General features: G+C 32.5%; 1 protein-coding gene and 1 long non-coding RNA gene across 2 annotated transcripts; both read left to right on the forward strand.

Moving 5' to 3' along the window:
• The first annotated feature begins 10,774 nt into the window (after nt 1-10,774).
• Nucleotides 10,775-12,204, forward strand: LOC125223956 (uncharacterized). The gene is made up of 2 exons (XR_016134374.1): nt 10,775-11,140; nt 11,698-12,204. It is a non-coding gene; the product is annotated as an uncharacterized LOC125223956 (long non-coding RNA).
• A 5,685-nt stretch (nt 12,205-17,889) lies between these two features.
• Nucleotides 17,890-21,924, forward strand: LOC125224037 (protein disulfide-isomerase like 2-1-like). The gene is made up of 11 exons (XM_048127378.2): nt 17,890-18,115; nt 18,464-18,548; nt 19,619-19,716; nt 19,858-19,913; nt 20,337-20,454; nt 20,597-20,624; nt 20,709-20,800; nt 20,915-21,071; nt 21,140-21,264; nt 21,338-21,437; nt 21,596-21,924. The coding sequence occupies exons 1-11, from the start codon at nt 17,958-17,960 to the stop codon at nt 21,668-21,670; spliced, it is 1,092 nt and encodes a 363-aa protein (XP_047983335.2). The 5' UTR covers nt 17,890-17,957; the 3' UTR covers nt 21,671-21,924.
• The last annotated feature ends 2,474 nt before the right edge of the window (nt 21,925-24,398 follow it).

The following is a 24,398-nucleotide window of genomic DNA, read 5'->3' on the forward strand; positions in this document are numbered from 1 at the left end:
TTGCAAAATAGCACTGTGGAGTAAATGATGATAACACATAGGAGTATTAATTTTCTTTAAAGAAAAAGTATAAAGGAACAAAAAATTTGTGTGACCTCATCCAAGAAAAGTCACTCTCCCTTATAATTGACTTATTTTGAAATATAAAATAAAAAAAATTAAGACTATTTTTGTTTTGGACAGAATGAGAACTAATTAAAAATTACATTTTGTATGATTAAAAAGTTATTAAAATGACAGTATTTAATAGTAAAAGGTTATTGATTTAATGAATAACTTTGTCGGATTATGTCGGATTTGACTTATGCTAACTATGCGCGCATGCGGCCCCTTTTTCAGTAAGTAAAATTGGACAATGTCGGATTTGTTTCGTTCAAACATGTGCGCATTGAAGCTCATATTTTAGCAAATAAAATTGGATCATTGTCAGATTTGACTCGTGCTAACGTGTGCGCATTGGTGCTTCTTTCTCGGTATGTAAAATTTATTTTCTACATTACCTCCAATATTTTATTAAAATTTTAGTATTAAATAAGTTTATTCCTAAATTCTACTGTATTACAATTATTTAAATTAATTAAAAAGAATATTTGAAATAAAATTCCAAACATTCTAATTAAATGTACTGAGCACACACTGCTCGGGGGACCACATGCATAATTGGACAAATGTTATACTCCCTCCGTCCCATAATAGATGTTACATTTTTCTTTTTATTTTGTCCTATAAAAGATGTCACATTTTTTTTAGAAAAAATTCTCACTCAATATAAATATATTATTTTGTCTCTCTACTTAACACACAAAACAACTTCTCCTAAAATCTCATGTCAATCTCAAGTGTGTCATTTATTATGATACGGAAGGAGTACTAATTTCAATTTCTGAGTAAATGGCAAATCAGTAGCTGGTGTCACTATAAACCTTTTGAGAAAAACATATCCTTAGTAAAGTATCTTATTTAAATCGAACTTTCAATTTGGTCCCTGGAAAATGTACTTTGCATGTTTTAGATAAATATATTGCTATTGATCTTTAGAAAATACAAAATATTATTTAATTTATTTTCTTTTTATTCACGAACCTTAAAAAAGCACAAATGTCGAATTTAACTTTTATTTTTACTCCCATCTTCTTTTATTTTTTCTCTCTCTCATCTCCCTTCTCTCTTTTAAATTTTTTCTGTTTCACTGTTATATGTTTTCAATTTAGACAATTATTTTTTATTGGGTATCAGTTTGTTATATTTTATGTAATATTAATTATTAAAATTCTGTATTCAATACAAAAAATTTACTTTTACGGATGCAAAAATCGAGACATAATTAATTGTGTTAGAAAATTTTAAAAAAATAAAAATAATTTAGGATGCAAAAGAAAGTGTTACTACTTACTAGTGTTATTTGATGATCAAATTTAATATTCGTGCAAAATAAAATTTACCCAAATTCCGTGTATTATCTAATAAAAACTATACCCATTTCTTTTTAAAAAAATCAATTGTTACTTACAAGTTCATAAAGTTAAGGTGGCTAATATTTTGTGCATTTACAAGTTATATCCAAAGAACAATATATTATTAATAATATCACGAAAGAAAAAAAAAACGATGGAATCTAACGATCTGTTTGTAATTGATTACAATATCTTAATACCGTGCACTAATATTATATACTGATATCAAATAGAATTAAGAACAGTGATCTTCAATGAATAGGTATAAAATATAAGCACATAACGTACTTTTAATTGGATTGTGGGAATAAATAAAATCATAAATCATAATATAAAAATGAAGCACGTGCAGACTTTGTTAGAAAGAGTTTCCAATTGCATGCGCAATAGGAATTGAAAGTGATAATTGTAGTGTTGATTTATTGTAGTTTTATCAAAGAAAGAAATCAAGAGAAAAATTCTTTGACTAGGACTGATGCTTGTAATGAGAGAATGACCAATCATTACTTTTATATGATTGTGAAAGAGATAGTTGATTTGATTCTCATTTCTTGTATTGGTCATCACCTTTCATATTGTAAACCAATGTCGGCTCATGAAAACTTTATTATTAATGGTATGCAAATATCAATGCCAAAGAGATAAATTATAAATAAACAAATTGTATGAAAGGAGTTAGATTGAAATCCAATTATAATTATGCCATTTTCTTGGTTGGTGGAAGTGTGACAAGGGAATTGGACCCATGATATCTTAACAAGAAGCTAGATCAACACAAAAGCCAACCTCTTTCGGACATGTTTCCTTTCTATACACCAACTAATTTAGAAAATGTAATACTACTAGTTTAGAATAATTGATTATTTCACTAAAACCAATTTATGGCGTAGAGGAAAATTCCACAATTATCCTAGACACGTTTGTTTTGATTATAACAAAGAAAATAGAAAAATATACAAGTAGTAATCAAAGAGTTGTGGAGATCAAATTTTACTAGGATTTAATTTTGTAATTGCATTTATCTTTTCTAATAGCAAGATATAATTATTTAATGTACGTGTTAGTTCGAATCTGTAGGAGATTGGGATTATGCTTAGATTTGTTTTAGTTAATGACTTTACATATGTCATATGATGGAATCGTGTTTAAGAAATTAAAAATCTTTTGTCTTAGTCTCAGTTCAATTCATGTAATAATAATTGGAAATCTAGTCATCTATCCTAATATAAATGTTGATCTTACGTGGATTTATATACTTTTAAGGAGTTCACATTTCCTCTTTCTCTAATCGTTCATCATTAAAGAAATCATCAATCTCTCATACATCATCGACTCAATACTTAAATCAAACAATCGTCATTACGTTGAAGAAACCTTTAACTAAATCACTATCAATTTTATTCCTCGCTCCCAAATAAAGTACTCCCTCCGTCTCATTAAAGATGATCCACTTTCTTTTTTGGTTTGTTCCAACCAAGATAACCCATTACTTAAAATAAAAACACATTTATCTCTACTTTATTCCCTCTCTCTTACTTTACTCTCTCCTCTTAACACACAAAAATTAACTGCATGAAATCTCGTGCCGCCCAAAGAAGGGGTCATCTTCCTTGGGACGGAGGGAGTAATACTCTCTTTTGTATTACACGGGGTACGTTATAATTTATTTCAAATCAGAAGTTATTCAAGCTAAGTGATTTTATAGGTTAATTTAATTTCTTTGTTTAGTGATTTGGTTGTGTTCCTAGCAATCTGGCATGTACATGTGTTTAAATGGGCAAATTGAATTAATCTAATAATAATCTAAATAGATTAGTTTTGTGAATTTATATTATTTGTAAATCTTTCCATGTAAACCCCAACACGATATCATATTCTTACCTTTGGTTATACTATCTGTACACCGTATACTTGCAATATAGATTGTCCGAGAGGTGATCTGGAATACATGAGTGATTATCTTAATAATTCCCAGCAATAATCACCATAAAATATCAAAATTAATACTCCCATGTTAAAGTTGAGAAAGAGTAGTAAGAGAGAGAACCTATATAAAAGAGTCTTCTTTATATTATTATCTCTCTTACATTACTCTCTCTCCGCTTTAACTAATTATTAGTACTATTATTTTTCTAAAACAAATGCAAAAAATAAATGTCTCAAGTAACATGGGACGAAGAAAGTATGTATTGTTCATGCAATACATATATACTCATGTTGTAATACACATGCAATCCATTGTAAAATTATATTTTATCTTATGATGAAACATTACAGGATGTTAGAGGTTTAGAAGTTAGAACATACAAGATCTTTTGAACAAATTGAGGAAGTTCTCGACTTAAAAATAATTCTATAAAAAAGTTTCCAAGAAACATGATCAATTCATGAAATCTAATTAGTGGGTCTCGTTAATAATCAATGTTATGCATATTAAAAGAGTGGATTAGTGATAATATTCTTTCTTGTAGCTAGCTAGCTAGGGACCATTTAATGGACTAAGTTTGTCTTATTATGTTGTATAAGTTTCAAAGCTATTTTAGCTAAGACAATTCCTCTTGCCTATATTTTTATTATTAGTATTTTGTAATCTTTTTATCAAGGACAAAATCAACTCTTGAAGGCTTTAAGTAGTGGCGATTATCTCACATATGCATCATCAACTTAGAAATTTCGCCTTTTCACCTAAAGAAAAAAAAAAGAAAAAAAGTATGGATATGATAATGTCATCATAATCCCACGTTTCAATAACCTAAAAGAAAGTTCGAGAGACAACTTTTTTCTTTCGATTAAAATACGTGGAAATATTGCACAAACATAAGCATGATGGTAGACAGAATTTTATTATTATCCTTCATATTAACCTTATAGAGTGCCATAGTATTTGAAATAAAAAGGATTAACTAATTATGTTAGCACTAATTGATAATCAACTGCAAATTAAATGTAGAATGCCCACCTGATATCAAATCAATAAGAAAAAGATAAAATAAAATAAAATAAGTAAAACAAGAATGATCGCTTACTTGTTAAGGCGGTATGATTATCTATCATTTCCAATGATGTTACATAATTCCAGTACAAACTACTCCCTTCGTCCTCTATAATTTGTCACTATTCGACCAGGCACATGTTTTAATAAATGTAATATAGTGGGTTAAAAAAATTAGTAGCTTTTGAGTCCTACTTTTATATATTAGTTTTATAATAAAATATGAGTGAGAATGAGTTAGTGAAATATGGGATCCACTATCAAAAATGATAAAAGTGAAATGTAACAAATTTTTTGGAATGGACAAAAATGGAAAAAAAGTGATAAATTTTCATGGACGGAAGGAGCAATTAGAATAATTTTTTTATTGTGAAATCATAATGTTGTTGCTTATTCAACATATAATCATAATGTTGTTGCTTATGGCCCAAGAAAATCCGCTGTCATGAAGCCCATATTCAATCTGAAAAATTATCCCACCATTTCAATAGATTACACTAACATAAATGGGGAGTTGTTTGAAACTATTAAGCTACCCTCTATTTCCACTCATATTTTGTGCAAACATATTATTGAGGATATTTTAGTCCACGTAAAATTTAGCATGATATTCTATATTTGACACCAAATATGAATTAAAGACAAGGTGATTAATTTTTTACTAAACTATCGAACACACCAACTAGAGGGAGTGAGCGGAATTTACCACATAATCCAAATATATTTTCGTTATATTGATATGGTAATGTATGGGCTCTCTTGATATGGTACTACGGTTAAATGGGCTCTTTTGAGTATGGACTGGGCTGCTAGTTCAGAAAGAATTTAATTGGGTTGAAGCCCAACAGAACTGGAACCCATAAAGTTAGCATATTTCCGTTGCAAAATTTCAACTTTATTTAAGTCGTGATTTCATCTTTTTTATTTTCCAAGTTACATAGATTTATTTTAAATGCAATATCTGTAAAATAAAATAAAATAATAAAAATTAAAAATTACATGTTAGAATGCAACAACAACAGAGAAGCACGAATACTTTTTAAAATATACTACTACTAGTATTCTTTTACCGATTTATGAGCTAACTTTAAGCATGGGCTTAATGTAAAATTTAATATTTATCTTTCAATAAAAATTAATTTTTATAACAGTAAAAATCGATTTTTTTTTTTTTGTTAAATAACAATTGATTTATAAAACAATTAAAATGCAGATGCGCTGATAACTCTTGGGCTCCAATATAATTTTAGTTTGCTTTTGTAGTATGCATTTTCTGGGCAATTTTTTTAAGCCTCATCATATTCACAATCTGATAATATAGTCAACCGTCCAATTAAATTCTGCCTAATATCGTTATCTCAATAAATCACTCAAAACAGGTTGAAGCAATTCGTAGTCGACTGTAGAACAGTTGCATGTTAATGACTATGCAAAAAGGATTTATTTGCTACGGAGATCATTGAGTGTTTTTTTATCAATGTATATCCAAATTAACCACGATTAAAATGTATTGATCTAAAATATAACAATATTATGCTTGATTAAATGCAAATATACAAATTAATAGCAATTACTATGTATATTGTGTGTTTCAATTAATCTACAAAAATAAGAACATTTGAGAATCGGGAATACATTCATTTGGAAGTGTAGAATAGGAATTTAAGTTTTTAATTTTCGTTGTAGATAATTTGAATTTCACAAAATTAGATATATTAACACGTTGTGCACACACATAGCACATATATAACACATACAAGAGGTGTACGTGCGTGCGCGCACAATATACACACTAGCGCATGCACATTCACACAATACACACACAAAAACACGTGCCACAAATGTAAAACTACACACAACACACATCTACTAAATATTGACACACATTACACACTCACACAATATTAGGCCATCCACAACGATATTTTTTATTCATCCCTTAACCATCTCATCCCTTAACTATTCATGGGTCTCACTGTACTTTTCAGCCCATTTCTTAACTAAGAGACAACACTTGCATCCCCTCCATCTCTTAACCATCTCATCCCTTAACTATTCATTCAATTTCATTTTTTATTTTTAATTCCAACAAATTCAATTAATGAAAACACACTTCATTAAATAAAATAAAAATTACAATTTAAAGTCCTAAAAAATAAAAAAATACATAATTTAAAGTAAAAAAATACATAATTAAAATCCTAAAAAAATTAAAAATACATAATTAAAATACTCTAAATTAAATTATAAAAACTACTCCGCCGGCAAATCATCCCCAAAGTTGGTAGGGGTGCACCCAAGTTAGATCGAGACCGCCGGAGCCGCATTTGCCACCGACGGAGTTTCCATCACCGGACTTTTTTTCAAAAATTGGAGAGAAAAGAGAGAAGATATTTGAGAAAAGAATAGATGAGTGTAGTGTTTGTATGTAGAATGGAGAATAGAAGAGGAAGGGAGTATTTATAGAATAATAAAAGAAAATTTTAAAAAAAAATTCGACCGTTAGAAAAAAAATTTAATTTTTTTTTCGAAAAATAGGATTTAAATATATATATATATATATATATATATATATATATATATATATAGGGGTGTATTCAGATTAAAACCATGATGTATATTAAAACATCAAACCATGTAAAATAATGTACATTATACACACTAATAATGTACATTTTATTCATGTATAATGTACTGTCAACATAATGTACAGAATTCATATAATGTAAATGTACATTATTAGTGTGTACAATATTTAGAACAGTACATTATACATGAATAAAATGTACATTATTAGTGTGTATAACGTACATTATTTACATGGTTTGATGTTTTAATATACATTATGGTTTTCATCTTAATACACCCCTATATATATATAGGGAGGATTTTGATCAAAACAAGAATTGGTTTAAATAAAGAAATCAAGGCCGAATCTGGTCCTTAGGATTAGTTCAGATCATCTTAAGATTATACGATCCAATGGCTATATTAATGTCTTAAATATTTTTATTCTAATCTCTAATAATCCTCTAAGTTTATTTATGTCATATCATCTAAACGTCTGTTATGCAATTCCTATAATTTTGCCTCTCACTAACAAATCATATGCGTGAGTGACGAATTATCATTCCATAACTTCTACTCTTTCATATCTTCCATATTCATCAGACGATCTTCCATTCATCTTCCATTAATCTTAATTCCAAGGAGATTTAATATTATTGTGCGATTAGTGTCCAGATTTCGTCGTTGTGTCATGTTCTAGATCATCTGTTCCATTTTCAATTCTATAACATCGTCGTTGGCAGATCACATATATACTGCAAGTTAATACTCTATACCATCGTTTCTCATATCATTTTTCATTTCAGCCAGCGGTCATAATAGTAACCTACAAATATGGGATCCAACACACATTCTACTTCTTACGTAGATAATCAATCATACTCCGTTCTTGAGAATACATGTTATGGTTATATTTTTTATTTTCATTTGTTTGTTATGCTCTAATTCATATTTTTGTATTCGTGACTGTCACTGTCTTCTGTTTTATGAATCTTTTCACCTATATTATCTGATCGATTTTTCTGCTATGCTTCTATTTGTGTTTAGTATGACCGATTTTCATGGAAGATAGTTTGTACGCGTTGTATGCCGCGATTTGTCTTTATTATGACCTTTTATCATTTTAAATCCAGTAGATGGAAACTTGTCTTTACTTCATCGTTAGTTTTTAGGAGTGTTCTAATTATGAATTATTTACATATTTAAATACATCATAATGCCATGTAGAGCTTAAACCATTTGTTGGTCATAGCTTCCCAACATTGGACAACGCCATTGAGTTTGAAATCTCCTCTAGTTAAGGTTGTTCATGTTGTCCAATGCCAAGATGTAGCAACGCATGTTTATGTTGCTGAGAAGAAGAAGGCACAAACAATTTTATTGGGAGAGATTTTGGATTTGTACCAGGCTGTATGTGTCGATATTGATCAAATTCATGAGCTGACATCTATAGTTCGTGAAGCAAGACAACAGATTTTCGTCGACGGCGTAGTAACGTCTATAGCCCAAAAGAAGAAACTAATTGAAGAAATTATGAAGTTTGATACCATGTATTTTGTTTTTGAAGTAATGACAATTTAAGTTTTTTTTTATTAGTCCATTTTATTTGCAATGTCCTCGTTGTTTTAAATTACTCAGTTCGTTCATATTTGTATTATGCATTCTGGTACTCAGTAGTTTTTTTGTCATGACTCGAATATGGGATTATTATGACTCAATTTACCCATAAGTTTCCATGACCCAAATATTCATCTAGTATGACCCAAAAGAATAGATGATGTTTTGGGCATTATAACAGTATTCTTGTACTCAGTAGTTTTATGTCATGTCTCGAATATTCGATTATTATGACTCAATTTACCCATATGTTTCCATGACTCAAATATTCGTTTAGTATGACCCAAAAACATAAATGATGTTTTTGGTTATTGTTTGTGTATTCTTCTCCCGTACTAATATTTGATTCTTTTAATATGTTTAAAACATGAGAACACTCGTGTATTTGTTTTTTTTTAATATGTTCAAAACATGAGAATATTCTTCGGTCACACTAATATTCAGTTTGTTTGATACGAACATTTCGATCAAATTGTATGAGACATTCTGGTACACAGTAGTTTTATGCCATGCCCCGAATGTTGGTATATTATGACACAAATTAACTTAACAATGCTATGACACAAATATTCATTTACTATGACCCAATGTATCGAGTAATGCTCATCACATGGGCTATCGTCTACAAGAAACAAGAGGAAAGCATTCCAAAGTTATTGTAATGGAAGTTTTATCTCATCTTACAAATGAAATAATATATAGTAACAATGACATCCAGCCGACATATAAACATGATTGTAAAAAAAGAATTACAAGCTCTAAACATCGTTTCATTAAAATAATGGTAATCTAAACATCCTTTCGGTGCTTTTGGGATCGACGGTATCTTCTTCTTCACGTCGTTCTCTGATACACTACGTGACATCCAACCAATTGAAGTGAAAATTTTGCCAGATTTTGTCAATTTTAAGTCAATCGTTGTACGAAATCATACTAACCTTTTCCATCATGCCTTGCCGATCCAGAAGCTCGAGTGTCGACCATTGTTGAAGTAGGCTTTTGGATCACCCTCCTCGTCGATTTCAGAATTGTATTAGTATGACATAACGTTACTATCAATTATCTTTGCCCACTTTTGCCTCCAAATTCGCTGCATCAAGACGAGGTTAATACTCTTCAATAAACAACAATTGTGTAGTTGAGATACAATCACAATCAAATCAAGTCATGATTTATTTTGTCTGGCCTTTTCCAGAATTAGTAACATCTCTTGCATTTGCTACCCCTTTTTCACCTTTTGCAGAGATTTTTTTTTTTATGCTGTACATGAAGCATCAATAATTTAGTATTTAACATTTACATAAACAAAGCAGATTATGAAAAAACACACGAACAAAAAATAGAGTGCACAAAAAAAGAACTAAAATTTCATTCCTTCGAATAATAACCCAGATAATGTAGTCGGCATACCTTTCCGGTCTTTAGGTTTTACCGGTGCCTTCTTCTTCCCAATATTTCGTTCATGGACTAGGTTACAGCCAACCAATGGAATTGAATTATGGGTCAGATTTGAGTTGAGTTTCGGTCAAATTGTAAAAAAAAAAAAACTTACAAACCTTTTCCATCATGTGTCGCGGTTCCAGAATATCTTGTGTCCACCATGGTTGAAGAAGACGCTCTACAAATCGTGCTTGTCAAGTATGGGTTTAAAGTCGATTTTGATGCTCAGACGATTCCTTCGTCCCCGAAAATATAGTTTGAGTTTGGTAGGGTTTGGGTGATCTTGACGCAGAGACGATTTGGGGGATTTTGATTCTAGTCTGTGGGGTTTGCTGATTTAGTGATGTATTTTTGGTGAGAGAGAAGAATTGAATGGCGTGGGAACCGAAGAATAAACTTAATAGCGTGTGGAGTAATGATCCCAATTAATCCGCTCTTAAAAAACGGAAGGGCGGTTCATTATATTTTCGATCCCTAAATTACCCTTACATGACACAGATCGCTCATATTATGACCTACATAAAACGTTGACCAATCCAGATCGTGACCATTCATATCCAGATCATCTCCAAATCTAACGGTGGGTATATGGTTTGTATTTCTATACTTAGGGGCTTCTTTTGATAGATTATTATATATATGTATATAGGGTTGTACTAGGGTGATACCACCCTTAAGTAAATAACAACTACCAATTATATGTCATCTGATTTTGAAATCGTGTGATTCTAATTTAGTTAGACGGATGGCAATACAGTTTGGGAGAAATATCTAAAGAGGGTAATAGTGCCACAATTTAAAATATCGTCCATTTTTATTTTTGGTAGGCAACGAGATTTCTGGAAATTAACAGATCCTGCGTAATCTCTCTCTCTCTCCCCCAATTTTCCGATCAATTATGCTTCTTATTCTAGGAATGAATTCACACTCTCTCCCTCAACTATTGAAGCAGTCGAAACTTAGTGTTGAAGCAAACAGATTCAATCTCTCTCCGTCAACAATTTTCATCGAACAACAATGTCCCGGTTGAAGAGAACGGCTGCAAACCATGTTCGGGAATCATCTGGAGGTGATTTAATGTCAATGTTTTCTGTTCTTCGTTCTTTATTTGGTGTTTTCGGTAGATTGTTGCTGCCATTGGTGTTCCTTTATGCGAACTCCGAAAATGTCACACTGTTTTGGCCGATTACAGTTGCGTATCAATTGAGTTTGTCCGGTGAATCTATTACTTGTTTCGGTGGTAATGAAGGTTGTGTGTTGTTTTGTTGTATTGATTTATCAAATGTATTGTTTAGATATTGTAGAAACTAGTGTTTTGCAAATTTATTTTGGAATTTCTCTTGACATGTAGCAGACAGTACTAATATCTCTCTTTCCATAGAAATTGTGATGTATCTTTCTATTGTAGAGATGTATCTGTTGTGTTGATGACCAAAAGGAAAATTTGGCCTTCTTTTTAGTGATGTGTTGATGTATCTCCTCTCTATTTTTTATGTATCTGTTGTGTTGATGTATAGCTGCTGTGTATTGATGTTAGAAAGTTTGATATCTCCCTTGTATTGATGTTGTTGTGTTGATGTATCTCCTCTATTGTAGTGATGTGTTGATGTATCTTTCTATCTGTAGAGATGTATCCAAGGGTGCGAAATTCGGTTCATAAATATGCCATGGCAAGGTACTGGAGGCAAGGATGATGCTGCTATATTCTTAATGCGACACATGGAAACGTATATGGGCCAAAAGGTGAAGGATTGGCCAACGAGGCTTGCAAACATATCTATGAACAATCTGCAGATTATGCGCGGTAAATACTGCAAGGCCTTGCTAACGACGGACTTCAATTACCATTCGGTTGAGATTAAGGATTGTGTGAAGAAATATTTCAAGGATAATAAAGAGAAGAGAACCAAGATAGATAAGCTTGTGGCAGATTTGATGTGCAAGAAGCCTCAGTGAAAGTTGATTTAATTATATTAGTTATCCAGTGTGTCTGATTTTCTAGATCATGTGTTTTGAATTCTAGATGGTCTATTTTGCTGTTATTATGAAGATGATGTTTGCTGTTGTTATTTTCCGGATGATGTCTTTTACAGGATGATTATTATATGCAGCTTTTAAAGGAATTTGTGTGTACATTGTGTACTATTAATATAGCAACACGTCAGTTTATGCACCATGCAATAAATCATATTTTACTGAGAATAATGTTAATAGTCATATTTTATTCGAAGTGCATTGATTATTATACAACTTTAAGTTGATACTCAACTTAAAGAACATTGATTTACAAAAACTAAAAAAGTATAGCTATTTTGACTGTTTTGCAGTCAAGTTAATCTTGAACAATATTTGTGTGCAGAGCGCACAGAAAAACGTAGGGAAACGATTAAAATAGTTCTACAACTCCATAAAACAAGACATTGATGTTTGAATTGGATTGGATTGATACTTGCACAAGACTAGATTGATATTTGCATTGAACAACATTGATGTACATACAAGTAAAAAAAAGAGTTTAGATCACCTTTTTGCATTGAAATTTATATGGAACAAATCGTGGAATCATAATTATAATGGAAAGGAAGGGACGATTATGGGATTTAGTAACAGTCAATAATATAGATTGACATAATTATCCTTTACTGATTTTTTCTTAATGTTCGAATATTTAGTAAATATTAGTTTGGATCAATTTAAGGCCACGAGATCACCCAAATCAAACAGATATTAATTTGGTATTAGTTATTTCATTGAAGTAGTTATTATTTGATCATACACCTATATATATATATAGGGTAGTGATAAAATGTAAATTTATATATTGTAAAAACTCAAAATTCCTTCAACACAGTTTCAATACAATATCAACACAGTGTAAAATTTCAAGATTTTAATGTCAACACAGTATCAACACAATATCAACACAGCATCAATCATTGACTACCGTTGAAATTCTGTTGGCATTTTCCTGTTGATGCTTTTTTATGATCTGTTGATATTTTTCAATGGTCCAGATCATAGTTTTGAGTTTGTATAATATTTAGAGTTTTCATTTGATCACATCCCTATAGACCATAGGATTAGACATTTTAATCTTGAGATTAGAAGATCTGATGGCTCCTATAATTTCTCAATTAATTTTATATTATTCATTTAAAATCCTAAAAGGTTAATAATGTCAATCACGTTCATCCATTTGTTGTTGCAATCCCTATAATCATGCACGTTTCCCTTTCCGTTAACAAATCATTGCGTGATTTTGTAGTTAACATTCATCATCTTCAACTTTTGCGGTTTTTTCTATCTTTTTCATCCGTCGCCGTATCTGTCACCGGTACTTTCTGTTTTTAAAATTATCTCATCTCCTAATTAATTTCGTTAGTCGGTTGTAATTTTGAAATGTATAATTCAATTTCTTAATTTTGATGGATTCTGTATGACGATTTCATAACTTACAATTGTCGTCTTTTTTTCCATAGATTTTATGCAGCCTATCTCCATAAATGGAAACCGTAATATGACCTAATTCGTTTGGAGACAATCAATCATCCTTCGATGACATTGTAGACAATACAGGTCTTGTGATAATTATTTTTTTCTTCAGTCTTCGATCTATCAGATTGGTTGTGAATTTAGTCACACCAATGTTCTTTGTCATTTGCCATCATGTTTTCATTTCGTTTTTTGGAAACTGTATGTTTATAAAATCATAGAATTGATGGTCCTTTTATTAGTTTGGCATGCTATAATTACTCCTTTTGTATGACCTATTTGCATTGTTATTTTTTGGGTTTGTGTCATTTATCTTGTATGACTCATTTTTATCTTTTGTATGACGTGTTGTATGATATGCTTCAGTTATGCATAAGTATGATCTACGTGGTTTGTCAACTATGGTCATTATTTTATAGCATTTGTATAATTCGTTTTCAATCATCAATTTTTTAATATAATGAATTGTTGTTGGAATATTTTGTCTTTACTTCCTCGACTAGGGATGTTGTAATTATGACTTATTTATGGTGTTACAATGACATGTTTTTGTATGACATATATTTGATTTAGTATGACCTATTATCATTATCAATTATTTTGTATGAGTTTATTATGTCATGTTTTCTATTATGCTTTGTTGTGCCTTTGTTATGACCTATGATCATACTAAATCCAATAGGCGGAATATTTTGTATTTACTCCACCATCAGTTTTTAGGAGTGTTGTAATTTAGGAGTGGAGAAGGCTTTGAAGCTTAAGAGCAAGCGTTTGCGTCAATGCAAGAAATGTCAGGAGTGGCATCACCACGATTCAAGTAATTGCACCAAGTTTAAAGAGAAAGAACAACGGCGGTCTAGAAGAAATTATGAAGTTTGACACTATGTATTCTCTTTTTGAACTAACATCAGTTTAATTTTCAATTTGGACGCCATTTTTCTTGCATTGTCAGGTTGTTTGATATGAACATTTACTTCAGTTTATTTCATACTAACATTTTGATCAGATTTGTATGACGCATTCTGGTACTCCGTAGTATTATATAATGAATCAAAAATTGGATTATTATGACACAAATTACCCATAAGATGAAATGGTATAGTTATTTTGTTGTTATTGTTACAAAGACTCAATGTTCCATTTAGTACTATGACGTATCGGAAACCATTCTGTTGTACGGAATTCAATTTAAGTCCATATGTAGATAACAATATTTTGAAATGACCCAAATATATACTTAGTATGACACAAAGTGTAAACATTATGTCATGGTTTGGTATTTCGACCATACAAATCAAGGGGATTGCAATACCCTCAACGATTCGATTTTTAGTCAAACGACTGATGTACTATTCAATATTTGCACTACACCCAAAACATTGTTTGCGCAATTTCAAAGTAGGATTTGATGTACACAAAATTTGTCATTAATACAAAATCATACATAGGGCATGTCTAGGTCATTGTAAGTGTAGTTTTCTGTCATGTTAATATTGGATGATCCAAAATGAAAGAGCTTGTTTAATCTTGTCGACGGTCATGCCCTCTCCCGTTTCATTCGAACTCCTCTCAGTTATTGGATCTGCTATTTTGGAAGGCAAACACCAATAGGAAAGGTGTGTACGAAAATTCGACTATAATCTCGAACAAAATGAACAGATATTTTAAACGAAATACCTTTTTTTATTGTGGTTGGTGCGGTAGCTTCTTCTTCACAGCAACCCTTTTATAAACTAGTTAACAACATACCAAAACAAGATAAATTTGCGTTAGTTTCAAATGCACATTCAGGAAGTCTAACAAATTAGAAACACTAATTAACCTTTTGCTTCATACTTCGATGTTCCAGCTGAACGAATGTTCACCATTGTCGGCAAGAGGATTGTTGTTGATTTGAGTAGCGAGGTAGACTAGATAGGGTTTTTGGACGCCGATTTGTGTTTTGCTGGAATGGTAGATTTGGGGGGATTGGATCGAATTCTGCTTGATTTGGAGAATAAATGACTGAAATTTTATTCTCTCTCACTTAATAAATGGCATAGGTAACGAAACCAAGTTGTAGAGTGTGTAGTTAGTTATCCCATTAAATCCGCCCAAATGAAACGGCAATGATGATTCCATCAATTTGATTTGCCAAAAATACCCTTCACATGACGCAAATTGATCTTACTATGACACAAATTTCACAAAATATAAAATAGATCGTGGTCATTCATTTACAGATCCGACGACCGTATTTTGGGCTGTATTTTGGTACTTAAGGCCTTCTTTTGATGGATCAAAACCATATATATATATATATATATATATATATATATATATGTATGACGTCATAATTATGATGCCCACTCGCGGCCGGCGAGTGGGCGTCACGCCTAGCGCCAGCGCACGGCACGTGGCGCTGACGCGTGGCGAGACAACTTGTGCCCAGCCCCTTCCGCGCGCGACGCGCGATGAGACATCCTGTCTCTGCGGGACAAGATGCGTTTTGCAACGCGGTCTCGCCGGGACGAGATCGAGCCGGTGGCGAGCCGCGCTGCTGATGCTCTTATAAAAATATAAATTTTCTATTAAAATATAGAGTAAAGGTCAAAATTGGTCCTGAACATATGTCCATTTTACGATATTGGTCATATACTTTATCTTTTGAATTATTGTAATATTAGTTTTTAACGGTCAACGGGTTTAATCCCGATTTTGACCAAATTAAACTGTTAATTATGTCCTTAATTATTTTATTATTAATTTTTAATGCAAAGTTTCAACTTACGAGCAAACCTACAAACCGACCGAGTGAGTCCACATAACTATGCCAATCTAAATAGGCTAACTCATATAGCACATTATTCTATTCAGGTTGTGAAATTATATTTTTAATTAATTTACCAGGTTATTTGGATCGATCCGTTAATTTCAAATTGAATAACATATATCGATAATGGCAAGAAGCTCAGCAATTAACTTTATATGATAGATGAATTGTCTACATAGTATATCTTAAGCATTAAGGGAGGTGAGGGGTGCCAAATCTCTTGCATCCATATGATCAAATTATACATTTTTTCTTTCCGATATATCTGATTAATTATATTTTTACATGACCTAATTTAAGTCATTAGATTTGATTCTATAATATTCAATAAATAATTCTTTGTAATGCATTAAAAACGAGTTATTATTTAATTGTATATACTCTCCCCGTCCATAAAAAATAGAGCACAATTATCATTTTGGCCGTCCACAAAAAATAGAGCACATTCATTTATAGAAAGTTTTCAACAAATAATAACCCTACATATCATTCCATTAACACTACTTCTCACTTACTTTTTCTTCTTCTCTCTTACTTTTTTCACTTTTCTCTTACTTTAGCAATTCTACATTAAAACTCGTGTCCACTGGCGTATCCAGTGTAAAATTCGGTTTTGTATTATATATTGTACCAATTGGAGACAAAGCTTTAGTGGCGTAGCGGTAGAACGTGCCTCTCTCCTTCATTGAGACGTGAGTTCGATTACCGGCGGCCTCATTTTCTGATTACTATGATAGTCACCCCCGAATCAAAAATCCTGCATACCTTATATCAAAGTAAACATCGCACCCCGAATCAAAATTTCTGCACACGCTACTGTCCGTGTCATACACAAATTGCTCTATATTTTTGGACGGAGGGAGTATATAATTTGGAATTCTTAAACACCCGGAAGTATTAATCATGTTAATTGTTGCTTAGTTTCGAAGTTCAAATAATCGTTGGGTACAAAAGAATATCGCTTCCGAATCTCATATATCAAATGAATTAAGTTGGTAAGTTTCAAAGATCCAAAAAACCTACGTGTACTGTTATACTCGTGTATTGTAACACGTGTCTTTATACAATTGGTCCCAACTTGTCATAAACACCAAGTGTACAAATGAAATTTAGCTTCCTAGTTTTCCCATTATAGAAGATCATCAAATTTATTAAACAATTAATGAATGTATACTATGTCGTTAAACCAAAAAGATTTAATCAACAAAGTTTTATTGTTTAATGTATGTACCAGACCTAATTTAGCATTTTACGAGAAAAAAACTCACAGCCAATCTAAATCAACACACGAATAAATAATTTATAAATCATAAAAAAATAAATTAAACACATAAAATGAAATAAATAATTTTAATATTTTGTAAACGACTAGTTAAGTCGGTAGCATGCGTATGCTATAATTAACAGATTATAATTTATATTATTTCATAAAATTAGTACAAATTTTAATTTTAGAAAAGAAATCATCAGAAAAATAAATTGGGGTAGTATAAATACGAAAGTAAGGCGATAGTTGAAAGCCAGTGTTAAATCTCATTTCATCTTGTAGCTAGAGAAACAGAGTAATTTGAAAGATACGAAAATGTCGAGATCGCCGGCGACATGCTTAATTTTAGGCACTTTGGCCGTCTTCGCATTTGCTTCGGCATTCGCTGACGACGTCGTTGTGTTGACCGAGGACAACTTCGAGAAAGAGGTCGGCCAGGATCGAGGAGCTCTCGTCGAATTCTATGCTCCCTGGTAGCTTTCACTCTTCCCTTTTATGTTCTAACTAAGTGCTTCCAAGTTATATTTGATGATTAGAATTCTTTGTATTGGTTGCTTATTCGATTCGCTTCTTAGATCTGTTGATTTGGTTTTCCCTTGATTGATTGATTGATTGATTGATCTGGAGTTGAGTATAAATGTATAATTAAGTCTTGTATTGGTTAGAAGTAGATGACCTTCTTGTATGTCCGTGTGTTTTGTCATCAGAAAATCGACATGATTGCCAGTTGATGCACGTTAGCTGCAATTAGTTTTTTTTCCCGTACAATTTGATATTCAAAAGGTATTGTGGATTAACTTACATATGCAATTTGCCTGCAGGTGTGGACACTGTAAAAAGCTTGCCCCGGAGTATGAAAAGCTTGGTGCCAGTTTTAAGAAGGCGAAATCTGTTTTGATCGCGAAGGTGGGAAGGTTTTGCTTGTTGAATGTTCTTTCATGCTCTCAATGCTATCTGCTAATCCAAACTGGATCGTTATTCTTAATTTAATGCACTTGTCTCTAATGACTGCCTTGTAGTTCAATCTCTATTGACAGGTTTAAATTTTAGCCTAGGGGTTTTGCATTCAAATTTAGGTCCCAATCCTTATGGGCTGCTAATGCAAGCCTTATAAACAGTTTATTGTTTCTATATCTATACAAGTTCAGGAACAAGTAAATTTACTACGCTTGTCATTTATTTCATGCAACTTAGTGTTGGATCAAGTGTCCCTTTGTTAGTTAAAAACTATGAGAAAATGTATTACTTCTGGGTTTGCCCCAAAATTAAGAAGACAAGCGTCCTTAGTTTTGTTGGCTAGGTAAAATGGCTAGGTAAAATTTGGAAGTCTGGCTATGCCTTTGAAGCTTTCTCCCAAAAAGTTCCGTTTTTGCACCTTCTACTATCTCTGTTGGAACCATATCTACAAACAATGTTATCTTGTACTGATTAATTGGGAATTATTGATATGTTTGAGGTTGCAGATTGCTAAAATTATGGTTTTTTAAGTTGTTTAGTATTCCTAATCAACTCTTTCAGTTCAGCTAGTTGGCCAAAAGAAATAATAACAAGCAAGAAGGCCTAAAAAACAAAAGCACTCTGTCATCAGTCTTTCCATGAGCTTTAGGTAACCTGGTTATGGGTCTGTATGGTCCAGGAAGTATCCAGGGCTGATGTGATGACTTTATTAATGTCTTTTTCTACTTGACATTACGGTGTAGACTAAAAAACACATTAAATCATTTGATGATGGAATGGACTATGTTAAAGCTTAGCAAACTGAACAATGAGCTCTTCTCTCTTGCTTGATATGCATCTGTGATCTGTGTTGATTATTATATGAGTGTGGGTTAGATGTTTTCATCTTCCGTAAAAAAATACAGTTTTTCTTTTATTTGTGAGATTAAGCTAATTTATCGAACACTCTTTGCGTTTTATTTGCTTTAGGTTGCAGTACCTTGAAACAGTCTATATGCTTACTGTCCTTACTTTTGTAGGTTGACTGCGATGAGCACAAAGGTGTTTGCAGCAAATATGGTGTCTCTGGGTATCCCACCTTACAATGGTTTCCCAAGGGGTCTCTAGAGCCCAAAAAGTATGTTTTAGAGAATGCATGTCTTTATATTGTTTTCTCCTCCATCTAGCAACTGATGACTCTTTAAATTTCAACTTCTAACATTTTCTGGTATAAGTAATAGAACTAAGAAATTGCTCATGCTTGAGTTTGACGTGATAGGTATGAAGGACCTCGAACTGCTGAAGCCCTTGCTGAATTTGTGAACAATGAAGGAGGTAATATATTTTTTGTTGTGTCAATAGCATACTGTTATCTGAGTAAGGAGCTGTTGTCATTTACTATGTCTGCTATACTATTATTTGGAGAAGCGTTAACCTATTTCTTCCTTTTTAGAAGATGAAATTGCATTATTCTAAGATAATGCAGTTGGAGTGGGAACATGATGTACTCATCAAATGATTTAATCAAGTTTCCTGTTGATTATGAATCGCATTTTTGTTTTTAAACTGTCAAAATGTGCATGCGCATGCATAGAATTTTTTTTTTCCTTAAAAGGCAACAAATTTTGAGGATCTTCGTGATTCTGTAGGCATGAATGTATTGTTTTCATTGAATTTTCATTTGTAATAGTATGTTCTTAGAATCCTGTTTAATCAAAGCTTTCTCACCTCTCTCCTTACTTTTACTCTATAATTTAGGGACAAATGTCAAAATAGCTGCAGTTCCTTCAAGCGTTGTGGTTCTTACTTCTGAAAACTTTGATGAGATCGTACTTGATGAGAAAAAAGATGTCCTTGTTGAGTTTTACGCACCCTGGTACGTGCACACATAAACTTCTATTGTGCTTTATGTGGATAGGTGGAGATAAAGCAATCATGGAAGTCATATTCTCATAGGCATTTTATATATGGAGTGTGTTGATTATTACTTGTAAACTACTGATGCTTTACCATGTTAGGTGTGGTCATTGCAAGAATCTTGCTCCTGTGAGTGCATTTCTATTTCATCTGATACTTGCATCTATTGAAATATTATTCTCAAGTTCCTTACTTTATTCACTTTCCCTGTAGACTTACGAAAAAGTCGCGACAGCACTCAATCAGGAGGCAGATGTGGTGATCGCAAATCTTGATGCTGATAAGTACAAGGATCTTGCAGAGAAGTGAGTGTTTTTATTAATTAGTTATTCTGGTTTAGGTTTTAAATTTATTCTCTTGCTTTAGTCATTTCAAGCGACCATTCAACATTGAAAATACGCATGTCTTCTCCTTCACAGGTATGGAGTAAGTGGTTACCCTACGTTGAAATTTTTCCCAAAGAACAATAAGGCTGGTGAAGATTATGATGCTGGCAGAGACGTAGATGACTTTGTCACTTTCATAAATGAGAAGTGTGGAACTCACCGAGATGCAAAAGGCCAATTGACTTCCAAGGTTTGTGGAAAATTAACCGGGTTTCCCCCAGTTTGGTCGTTGTGTCTGATTTGATTTTATCTTTGTAGGCTGGTACCATTGAGGCCCTTGATGCCATAGTGAAGGAGTTTATTAGTGCACCAGCTGAAGAAAAGAAATCTGTATTTAAAAAGTTGGAGGAGGAAGCTGACAAACTCGATGGTTCTGCTGCAAGGTAATAATTTTACTAATTACATCTCTATAACTCAAAATCACAATCCTTATAAAAACAATTATCGTTGTCCCAGATACGGGAAGATCTATGTGAAGGCTGCTAAGAGCTGCTTGGACAAAGGCTCTGATTATGCCAACAAGGAAATTTTGAGGTTGGAGCGCATGCTTGCCAAGGTAAAAACTTAATCTTGTCAAATTTTGGATTCACAACACATGGGATTGAGTATTTGAAGGATGACAATAGGAAATTGTTTAATTCATCATTACCTTTTTATTTATCCAATCTATCATCCAAATTAAACGTTGTACCTTTGTTTTGATTGTTGATGCAGTCCATTAGCGACGGGAAGAGAGACGAATTCACGCTGAAGAAGAACATCCTAAGAAGCTTCGTCTCAGACGAGTGAGACAATTGGCTTGGTGATTGAAATGCTTGGGGATTGATTATGGTTTAGTTTTTGCTACACGTAGATGACGAATGGGAGTGAGCTCCTTGTTTTGGTGTCACCAAAAAGAAGAGCTGCCTGTTTTCTGCAGGAGCATCAATGTAACCAATTAATTTTAACTTTGTAGTGTTGGGGACTATTAAGTATTTGAATATTGCTGTCATGATCTCAGTTTGAATACTGTTGCTTTTTACACGGTTATTTTGCAAGCTTTATTCCAGCTAGTTCAACATTAATATAGAGGGAAAAACATAAATCCATTTACAGGCAATGAAATGAAATGAATGTCATCTTCTTGCTTCCCCTCTCTGCATTCTCATGTTCTTCCTTTCAAGTGCATTTTCTGAACTGATGGCAGTTCTCCGATCCTGAGAACAACCATTAAGATTTCAGTCAGAAAATGGCTACAACTTGCTGGCTTGAGCAGGATAAGAGCAGAATGCATAGGAGGAGAGGACAATGCAGAGAGTAGAAAGAACATGATAACATGTGTGTTTACACTTTCACTATGTATTATGTATCACTTCTACTAACTTGCTCCAGCAGCTCTAGGCTACACTGTCTAACGACTTCACTAACTGATTGCCTGTGTTAACTACCTCCTTCATCCCTTCCTTTCTCAAATTTTCTTTTAGAATCTTCCTCCATGTATCAAATCAATTATAATTAATTTGTCGCAGTTCATGAGGAACTATGTTGCTGCACTGGCTTCTAAACAGAAGAAACCGAAGGTATACTCCTTTTCATTTTTTTCATATTTCACTTATATACGTGGTCAGTGGGGATTGCATATAGGATATCATGTTGAAGATACTGTTCATAACTCTTTAATGATTTCACTTATTAATATAGTCTTTCTTTTTTTTTCTAAAGAAAATGTTTTGATCAGTGCATTACCTATGATTTGTCAGGAGTCAGGGCATGAATCTGATTTTGTATAATATTCGGAAGAAGTTCTGTTTAAGATGACATTGTTTGGAGTTTTGGGGAACCATGCATCGGCCTTGCACGTTGCAGCAGTTAAAGCAAATGTTCTGGAAAAACATGAATTTGAGCTTCTTACCCTTGGCAGAATTTTCTAAGACCTTCCTTGACTCTTTTGGGATGCTGGTAATAGTTCCTTTTTAATTAAATGTGAATTCCAGTAAGTTCATAATGGATTACTGTATTTTGTGCTTCTATGCATTGCATAAATGTAGGCTTGGTAAGATAGCTTTTCCTATATCTTTGTGATAGGATCACATAAATAATCAGTTCACAAGTATACCTGATGCGTAGATCATTCGCATATATACTATTATTTGAATTTTACAGGTTGTTTTATGGAAAGGATCATATAGTTATTGCATTTTAACCAAAGTTAGAATTAGGGGCTACGTGAATCTAGTAACGAACCGAACACATTTACCAACCTGCAAAATCTTCCATTCCCCAATATTCAAATCTCATTAATCCAATATGCATCACTGGTATGATCCGTGCAGATTGATACCAACCATCTAACCTAGGCGCCCTATAAAAGGTTCATCGGTACAGTTTCAAATGGTTTGCTATGAAATTGGGAGATAGAAGCAACTCTAGTTTTGACGAGATCTCTCTTGCAAATAAATGGCACTCGTGTTTCAGTCATAGACTTAGTATCACATATGTTACACTATATAAGTATAATGTTTAAGAATTAGCTGCCTCTAATTGTTTGGATACTAAATTATTTATTCATTGATTGGTACCTGCATTTATGTATGCTAGCTGATATATGCAGGAGTGCTTTGTTTTCAGGAATATGTTAGAGATATTTTACACGACAAAATGTGTACAACTTTTGTACTGCAATTTCTTATTTTTATATTCAATGATACGATCGATTACATAGTGTCGTTAACTTGAATATAAATATGTGCATAAATTTCAAAGCATGGAAGAAAATGTATGATGAAAGCAAGAAATTAATTCACCAGCAACGTCCCTTCTTATACAAGTTTTCCTTAAAATAAACTTTTCTTTCAACCTCATTGAACTAGGATCTGGAAAATACACTATCTCGCTATTCGCTAATGTTGTTTCACATGTAATTTTGGTGATATTTTTGTAACAGAAATTGCAAGGCACTATAGCCATAATTAAATTCAATTATTGTTTCTTGAAGCATTCTTTTTTATCACCTTTTCCCCCTCCCCGTTTGGTGGTCACTATAGAGAAAAATAACCATGCAAAACACATGAAACATTATTTACCAGATGATTGTTATATTATTTTCTCGTGTGAAAAGAATAATTAAATTCCCCAACTCATATCATTGCATAACTTTATACTATTGCTTTCAACATAAATTCTCCAATTCAATCGCTAAAAAAGCAGAGATTGCCATCAAACGTCGTTGTGTATTACCAAAATATTATTGGTGAATTTCTAGTGGAAAACACAATGTCAAATTATTTTGCCAACAGATCAGTGACGGACTGTGGCAAGAAACAACGTGTTTTTGAGGTGTGCCCTAGGTTCCTTGATTCAAAAAATTCATTTTTTTGTGACGGCTGTTCTACTTAGGCAGAGCGGAGTTAAGGAAAACTTCCACTCAGCTGAATGGAAGTATCTAGATGAATTTTGCACTCAGGAGACTTCTACTCGACTGAACCGAAATTGATTTTTTTTAGCAGATACTGTTTGATACCTATCTTTTGCTATAGTT

The sequence above is a fragment of the Salvia hispanica genome, chromosome 1, assembly GCF_029641045.1.
Source record: "Salvia hispanica isolate PSC_SH4W2 chromosome 1, Shi_PSC_v1, whole genome shotgun sequence".
Lineage (NCBI taxonomy): Eukaryota > Viridiplantae > Streptophyta > Magnoliopsida > Lamiales > Lamiaceae > Salvia > Salvia hispanica.

What these genes read in the sequence shown, in the direction of transcription:
- LOC125224037 (XM_048127378.2), top strand. Translation starts at nt 17,958, where the DNA reads ATGTCGAGATCGCCGGCGACATGCTTAATTTTAGGCACTTTGGCCGTC. An exon ending in GTCGAATTCTATGCTCCCTG is followed by an intron (nt 18,116 to 18,463) that starts GTAGCTTTCACT and finishes ATTTGCCTGCAG; the next exon opens with GTGTGGACACTGTAAAAAGC. An exon ending in GGGTCTCTAGAGCCCAAAAA is followed by an intron (nt 19,717 to 19,857) that starts GTATGTTTTAGA and finishes TTGACGTGATAG; the next exon opens with GTATGAAGGACCTCGAACTG.